The following is an 8,698-nucleotide window of genomic DNA, read 5'->3' as shown; positions in this document are numbered from 1 at the left end:
AGTAACAAAGCATTCAATATTCACCGTTAGATGAAAACCTGATTTAGATTCAAGCTAATATTTCTCAACCGTTAGATCGAAAACTTAGCTTGTCACACACACTTGGGTATACGTTTACTGGGTTCGTGAAAACCATGCCCAAACGTGTACGTGTATGTTGGTTCGACATAGTAACCCAAAAGGTTAACCATATGAGCATTTCATATTAACCTTGTTCTTCTTCACCATAACTAGTTCAATTGACTCAAATGAACTAGTTAAAGAGTTGTTCAATTGCTATGAGATCTTATATAACTGACACAATTGAAACAAAGATGATTCGATTCGATTGAATCGGCTCATGAACATTATAGCCACGGTTTGCATATAGCATTCCTTAGTAATTTAATGTTTCATGTTCAGAGCACATCTTTAGATCATAACCTCTTAAGTTCACAAACAAGTTCGCGGACTTAAGTTAATCGGTTGAGTTTTCCAAACTCAGTAGAAATTCTCGGAAAGAGAACTTCCGCCAGTTCGCGGACTGAGCACACAAACGAGTTTCGGAAATCCAGCAGAAATTCTCGGTCGAAAACTTCCGACAGTTCGCGGACTGAGTCTGCGGACTGGGTTCGCGGACTTGGAAAGTCAATTCCACAATCCTCCCGATTTCTCTTGATCAACAAAGTTCGAAAACTTCGGTTCAAGGAATACATGATTATGTAATCTAAACTCTCATTACAATCATTAAGACATTCTCAGAGGACGCTATGTAGCCGTTATTCACAAACCGAGTCACGTCAGAGCAATTCTCAAAGTGATTGAAACTTTTCATGACTTTCGTCACTAGGTGAAGATAAACTTGATCAAAGCGAAACGCTTTACCATCATACGATTTCGAGATAAAGATAAGCAATGAATGCTCAGCTCGAAATGTCCAATGTGTATGATCTAGTCTATATAGCATACGACTTTTGTCTCATATGAAGTAGGAGATAGAAGAGATAGACTTATGAGTGATAGATAAGTTCAAGTCTCCACATACCTTTTTGTTGATGAAGTTCCACGGTTCCTTGTATAGATCTTCGTCGTTGTATGATGAACCGCCATGAAGTTCTTGAGCTCAACTGCACTTTTCTATCCTAGTCCGAGACTTAGCTATGTAGGCTAGAAATCAAGACTCATAGTTTTGATAACTAACATTGACAAACATGCTTGAGATAGAAACGCATGCGAGGTTGACCGAGCTATGCTCTAACAAGCACTAGTTGACCCCTCCTTATGAGCCGAATACACTGACTTATACTATTCAAAAAGTTCCTGAAATTCTAATTTCACCTTTCTCATAACTTTTTGAACCTCCACATATTGTTCTCATATAAACAGTTAAGAGTAAATTCCAATCCCTTTTGTTTCTCTCTTGGATCCAACAGTTGAGCAAAAAACATAACAAAATTCATTATTTCGTACACACCCCAATACTTATGGAACTTAGCAAACATAATACGAGACATATGTGCAATAAAGGGATCCGATGCTACATTATTTTTAAAGTCGACTAATTGTTCATGGATGAGTGACGATTCCCATAAGAAAGTACGAGTAGTGACTTGTGTAGAAATAGAAAAATTGACAGTAGTGTCGAAGAATACCTTTAAACATTTGACAAGACCTCTATCATGTTTTCAATCTTCTTTATAAGGAACATATATGGAATCAGTTTCTTCTTATTCTTCTTCTTTGCCTTGTTCTTGCTTATTGGGTCTAACTCCTTAACCTCTTCTTTCATATCCTCAACCTCTTCCTCTTCTTCCATATCCTCAACCTCTTCGTCCATGATAATATAATATCATCACTAGCTATAGCTTTATCAATATCAACATCACTAGGTAAAACAAATTCCTTGTCTTGCTCAAAAATAAACTTCTGTTGAAAGTCTTTACCAATCTGCGCTAACATTGCAAAAAAAAATTCATGTTTTCAGCAACATCGAACATCAAGTAAGTGCTATTCCATCTGGTGTACACATCTAAAATTAGTGCTTTCTTGCAATCCATCTTTTCTAGGGTTGGTTGTTTTTCACCCAAAGATGACGTGGAAGCATACTCATCAGGTACATTGTTTAAATTTTTCATACCTAGAAGGAGAACTAAGAACATATTTTACAACTGACCTTATCATTTTAACTGATTCATTAAAGAGCCATACTGCATCTTTTATGACAAGAGCAAGAACATGGGTTGCACACCTCACTCATTACCCATTGAGTCGGTTCGAGAGAGAGAAGCTTTAAACCCGAGAGGAAGGATTTCTGAAAGGATGTAATAAACTCCAGAAATCATTGGATTAGAGAGATGTTGGAATTTGGATACAAACAATGTCTGGTTGGGGAAGAAAAATGAATACACCAGCAGCTATAAAAGATTTTCCAGTCTTTTTTTGATTTTGGTTATGCAGACCCAAATGTAAGATACAGGCACAACATAGTACAAAATAAACTCACATTCGGTATAAATCTCAAAAACTGGAGACAAGGAGAATAACATCAAGAACAAATCACCCAATAACAAAAGCTGGCAGGCAACCACCATCCAAGATTGTTCATAAAATGGATGTTGACAGCCCATACTGCAATAAGTCAGGTCAATGGGGTACCAGCTTTATGGAAAACGATCCTTAAGTTTGGGCAATTACCTTAGGCAGAATTATCAGTAAAGAATATGAAGAGATGAAAAACAAGAAGCATTAGAAATAATATATTTCTTAAAACTGTCATTCGAAAACCTAAATTAGAGAGGTATAAGAACTTAGTGAATTGCAGAAACACAATAACCTCCAAAATCGATCATGATCATTCAAGTTTCTACCTTAAACCTAAATTAGAGAGGTACACATAGTCAGTGCTTTCCCTACCTCTGCTGCCTTCTTCTTCCTCCAGTTTCAGAAAACATCTATTAATTGAACTAATGGTCGTATTAGCAATAGTCTAAGTGTCTAACTAACATTAATTTGTCTTCTTGCCTGCAGCAACCGTCCCACATGAAGTAGATGCAGAGGCGAGAATACTAACAGAGGGAACCTTACATTTCACAGCAGGTGTTGGTGGTGGCAGAGAGACACTTGGTACCGCAGTAGAGTATGTGGTTGGGGATGCTGAGGACAAGCTTGTGCAAATATAATGCACATTAGGCCGAGCGCCTGAGTGGTTAGGGGTTAACAGTGGTGTCACACAACTGGTGCTTATTATGAACAGCAGTTTGGATTGTGCAGCTTTTAAGCAGCGGTATGGCAGTCGGAGGAGTGGCGATACGGGATCCAGCAGAAATAGCAGCTGTTTGTATCATTGGATTTGGGACCACAGGAGCTGTTTTTTTAGTAATTGATCGACGTTTTGCCATGACACCAGATGTTCCTTTCGTTGTCTGGAGAGGGATTTGCGGACTGCTAACTGTAGCAGCAGAAGCCACCAAATTTGCTGGACCGACTGTACATGCTGCGGATAAGCTATTATTCATGGGCGTATTCAGAGCACGTGTAACTGCTCGGTTGGTAGCAAGCCATTGATCTGGGAGTTCGTTTTGTCTGTTCCTTATGATGCCCCATCTATGAGATAATTGTGCAGCACTCCTATCACCCTTCAAAATATCTGCCTTAAGAATGTTAACCCAATTCCTTTCACCAAATTTCTTCACAGCAGCAAATAGCTCATTATCCTCCTCTGTTGTCCAGGGACTCTTATTTCTTTTTCTTTTTGCAGGCCTGCCGACAACAGCATTTGACACAGTTCCATCCAACCCTTTAGCGATTGTCACTGCAGGCGGCGACGATTGTTTTTGTACAGAAACTGGAACAATAGTATCCATTCCATTTAAGCTGCATGGCTGGGGATTATTATCCAATGGACTTTTAGAATCCTGGCAAGTAGGTCTATTTATAGTCGATGGAGCTTCTACACTTGCAGAAGGAACCTGACTTTTCTCTGCAGGTGTTGGTGGTGGCGGAGAGACACTTGGTACCGAAGTAGAGTATGTGGCTGGGGATGCTGATGACAAGCCTGTGCAAATATAATGTACACCTGGCATTGGTGATTTCTTGGATCGTGCAGCTTTACGCAGCGATTTGGCAGTCAAATGAGTGGCTATACGGGCTCCAGCAGCAACAGCAGCTTCTTGTACCATCGGATTTGGGACCACAGAAGCTGCATATGCTGCCAATAAGCTATTAATTATGGGCATATTAAGAGCAGAAGAAACTGCTCGGTTGGTAGCACGCTGTCGTGCTATGAGTTCCCCTCCACCTGCCTCCAATTTTAGTCTCTTCCTTATGATTCCCCATCTCTGAGACAATTGTGAAGCAGTCCTATCACCCTTGAAAATATCTGCCTTAACAATGTCGGCCCAATTCCTTTTACCAAATTTCTTCACAGCAGCAATGAGTTCATTATCCTCCTCTGCCGTCCAGTGCTTCTTTTTTCCTATTCCAGCCTGGCCACCAGCATTTGACACAGTTGCATCCAATCCTTCTTCAGCTGTTCTCACTGCGGTCCACAATTGTTTTTGTACAGAAACTGGAACAGTAATATTTATTCCCTTTAAGCTGCACAGCAGAGGATTATCCAATGGACTTTTATAATCCTGCCAAGTAGGTATGTTTATAGTCAATGGAGCTTCAACAGTTGCAGAACCTCCTCCTGCGTCATCTTGCAAACCAGAAGCAAGCAGCACCTTAACACAAGCTGCAGCCTCTAATGATGCTTCATCAGTTGCAGGAGGAAAAGCTTCCAACTCATACTCCAAGTGCTGCTCTTTGGGTTTTTCTTCTACTGTTTCAGGCAGTTTATCGCAATATGCCAAATGTCTCCATAGCTTCTGATACTCTGCACCATTAGTAATGCCAGTTGTCGTCTTCTTGACCAACACATTCCAATCTATTTTCACATCAGGATACTGAGCAACTTCCTCAAGTAGAGATAGTTTTGTTGGTTCACTGTACCTTGTCAAAACAGAAGCAATATCCTCTTTCCTGATTAAAACCTTCCGTCGTCTTCTCTGTGTATTATTATCAGATGAAGCCATCTGCAATTCCTAGAAAAGAAGTTGTATACCGGAACCGATTATGAATCAAAGAAATATCTCTAAGTCTGATGTAAGCAATGAGACTATAAAGCTAATGCAAGTTAAAGAATGGTGCACCTGTGTTACAAAGACAACATTATGAAACAATCAAGGTACACCAAAAACCCAATAAACATTTAGGATATGGTTTTAACTACTACACAAATCGGAGAGCCATCTATAAAGAAACATAACACACATTGATGACTTGACTATCGCATTTGGTAATCAACACTTAAAATCACTAACATAATACTGTATCTTTTTGGTGTGGAATGAGCTCAAAATTTATTCTGCTACAGGAATGAAACAATAATGTGAGTGTGAAAAAATCAAAATCCCTAGTACATGTTACTACATCCAACACACTGATTACATGGAAAACCCCCAAAATTTATGAACCCTAAAAACCAAATTATAACTAATAAGCCTCAAATTCTAATAAACCCTAAAATGCAGCTGATAATTCTAAGTACTAACCCTTTTTGACGAACCATATTTAACCCTCAACTTCGGCTGTGATGGAGAAGAAACCCACTGCTTCGATTTCTCTTCTTCTTCTTCTTCTTCGATTGTGACGAACCAAAACAACTAAACCCAGCAGCACTTCAGTTGTGATGGAACTTTGCCATTTTTTATTTCACTTGGGTTTCGTTCTTTTCTATCACACTATGGTGGTGTGCCCTTTCTTGGGCGACAATGAGCCATACAGCTAAGTCTGAAAATGAACCATGGAGCTGAGCCAAGATGAGAGAATTCGGCAATCCATATGGCCCTTGGCTAACTAGTTGCCGCCCATCTGGTTACGAAAAACAAAGTCTCCAGATTAAGCTCTGTAGCCACGCAACACTCTTCACAAATCAACTTGGACTTTACCATTTGATTTGATTTTCAGTTTTTGAGATTTGAAGATGACAATCATGAAGAGAGTTATAACAAATTCAGGAGCCTGATTGTTAATTTTAATCTAATTAATCTCTGGTCTCCTTCTAAGTTTAAGTTCATTAATGAAAAATACTGCAGGAATCAGGTCTTAATCTCCAAGGGATGGAAGAAGTTTCATTGTTCGGTATTCTGACAATAGTTTGGGAGTCACTCTCAGTGATAAATCTGGACTGATTCATCTTTATACCCAATTCAACTCCCAACTTTACAACTCTAGTCTCTGCTTCAAGAGGGCTTGAGAGATGACCTATGGTAGACCCTCCTTTGAAGGAATGTTCAAAATTCCTTGCCACTGCTGCACAAGCTCCAGCTCCATTCGAAAAAGCTGCATCTACATTGATTTTTAATCTGTCAGATGGGGGTGGCATCCATCTAGGAACATCTTCACTTCTCTGCATTACTTCACTATCCATGTAAACATCCTCCACAGGTTGCTGAGAGAGCTTGAACCAATATTGCGCCTCCCTGATTATTTTATGAATGTTCAGGTTCTTGCCTTGAAAGATCATTTCATTTCTTGCAAGCCAAATGGCCCACCACACACAACTGCCCATTCTGAAGACTTCATAGTCCTTCCCTTCAGCTAACCAGATAGAAATGGTAGTCTTTATGTCATTGTGACCAACTGGATTCCCCCTATACCCTATATGTGAATAAAGCAGCAGTAGCAACAAGGCAATGCAGAAACAAATGTTCCGCAGTTTACAACTTGGTTATTGCATAATCTACAATCAGTGTCGATCTGAGGTATGTACTTTCCTAAGGAATGTAGAGTGGCAAGCCCGTCATGGATAACTTTCCAGATAAATATATGAATTTTAGGAGCAAGGTTCTTTACCTTCCAAAACCTCTTCCAAGGGAAAATATCGCTGTGGAGCGCAGAGGTAGAGGGATACGCTTGTCTTATCTGCTTCTGAAAGGATTTAGTTGAGAAGGAACCGTTAGGATGGGGCGTCCAAATAATCTTGTCCTTGATATTCTCCTCCTGATCTGGGATATAAATCTAAAGAAGCTGCTGGGCAGTATTACTATCAAAGACTTCTTGGATAAGCTCCTCATTCCATCTTCTAGGATTTTGAAGAATCAAGTCACTAACCCTCTTCAACTCCTCTCCCTGGTTGTTATTGATGACTATTTCTGGGCTAGGCATATTTGGCATCCGAAATTTTGTCCCCATCTCCAACTGTCCAGGCACAGTCATGTTTCATATCCGCTCTAATAATGATCATCGCCTTCCATGTAGAGGAGCTTCTAGAACTAGCTTTTGCCTCCCAAAAGTTGGACGTCCTCAGGTACTTAGCTCTCATGATTTGACTCCACAGACAATCTGGATCATCCAATAACTTCCAGATGAGTTTGGCTATTTGCGCTCTGTTTAGGTCCATCAGAGACCTAATTCTCAAACCTCCCACCTCCTTTTCATCATTAAACTTGTCCCATTTTATGAAATGCCTTTTCTTTGTATCGTGAGAGTGCCCCCACCAGAAGTTCCTGATAATTCTTGTAAGTTTCTCAAGGACTGCCTTGGGAAGAAGACTAGTTTGGTGAGGAATTAAGCCCAAAACATGTTTGATGAGGATCAGCTTGCTCGCAGAAGTAAGAAAGATCCCCTTCCATCCCGCCAATTTGTTTTCAAATTTTTCAAACAGAAAGTTATATGAATCCACCCTGTGAGCTGGTTTGAGGAGTTGGAAGCCTAAATACTCGTCATTGATCTCCATTTTCTTCACTCCCAGAAGCTGAGTCACTTGATTTTGTCTTGACAGAGGGACTCCTTTACTGAAGTAGACTGCCGATTTATTGAGATTTGCTAGTTGACCGGACCAGAGAGCATAAGAAGTAAGCACATCTTGACCAGAAGGAAGCTTCAATTGCTTGGAATTACTTGCCTCACCTTAGCCACAAGAATTGAAGTACAACTGGTAGCTATTATTTACCTTTTTGGCATGGATTACGCGATCACATGAACACTCGTTATATGCATCACAAGGGTTATAGCTTACATGGACTGCTATTGATCTGTTTCTCTACAAAAAAATGTGCAGTTTAACAAATTGAGAGCCATGTGTATATCAGGTGTGAAGTTGTTGCCATGGAGTGGTTAGTTCAAGAGATCCTCAACCTCCAATGTTTCTTGCCCACCACTTACAACTTCTTATGGTATTGCTTCCTTCCCCTTCTGTCTCCAGTTCACTATATTCTTCAGTATACTAGTGAGGCACACTGCATTCATCTGAGCCCAGCCTGGCTGCATCCCTGACCATTTAGTTTTAGTCCCTGGTTCTGTAAGGATACTTATTTCACTGCCAAATTTTGCTAGGTTCTATCTGAAAGCAGCAGGAGCGGATGAGGAAATGGTGTACAGAGCCAACTATCTTGCAGTGCAGTCTTTGATGGACCCTGAGCTGCTGTGCTGCTGGCCATCGACTGTCGCCGCATGTTTGGTCATTCTTTCAGCCTTGACATCCAATCAGGATTCCTCCTGCCAATTCATCATGGAGGTATTGTTATACTTATATATCCTCCTAATTAAAACTTCTACCTAAATATATATACATCTAGATACGCGTTATGCAATCTCTCCTTCAAATTGAGATTGATTTTGCGGACTCACATAAGAACCAAAAACGATGATCTACTAGAGTGTATACAAAGCCTAG

The 8,698-nt window shown here is 40.1% G+C and overlaps 1 protein-coding gene across 2 annotated transcripts; it reads right to left on the bottom strand.

Moving 5' to 3' along the window:
* Window positions 1-2,708: 2,708 nt before the first annotated feature.
* LOC113274589 lies at window positions 2,709-5,710 on the bottom strand. Of its 2 annotated transcripts, none has more exons than XM_026523974.1 (2): window positions 5,574-5,710; window positions 2,709-5,063 (listed from the first exon to the last, which is right to left on the bottom strand). In XM_026523974.1, the coding sequence occupies exon 2, from the start codon at window positions 5,052-5,054 to the stop codon at window positions 3,186-3,188; it is 1,869 nt and encodes a 622-aa protein (XP_026379759.1). In that variant the 5' UTR covers window positions 5,055-5,063; window positions 5,574-5,710; the 3' UTR covers window positions 2,709-3,185. The 2 variants fall into 2 exon arrangements, with proteins under 2 accessions (XP_026379759.1, XP_026379760.1); XM_026523975.1 differs by having other exon boundaries at window positions 2,709-5,054; window positions 5,574-5,676.
* Between the last annotated feature and the right edge of the window lie 2,988 nt (window positions 5,711-8,698).

This window comes from Papaver somniferum, chromosome 4, assembly GCF_003573695.1.
Source record: "Papaver somniferum cultivar HN1 chromosome 4, ASM357369v1, whole genome shotgun sequence".
In the NCBI taxonomy this organism is placed as follows: Eukaryota; Viridiplantae; Streptophyta; class Magnoliopsida; order Ranunculales; family Papaveraceae; genus Papaver; species Papaver somniferum.
The sequence above is the reverse complement of the archived record's forward strand: the minus strand, read 5'-3'. Positions and strand labels throughout refer to the sequence as shown.

What these genes read in the sequence shown, in the direction of transcription:
- LOC113274589 (XM_026523974.1), bottom strand. Translation starts at nt 5,054, where the DNA reads ATGGCTTCATCTGATAATAATACACAGAGAAGACGACGGAAGGTTTTA.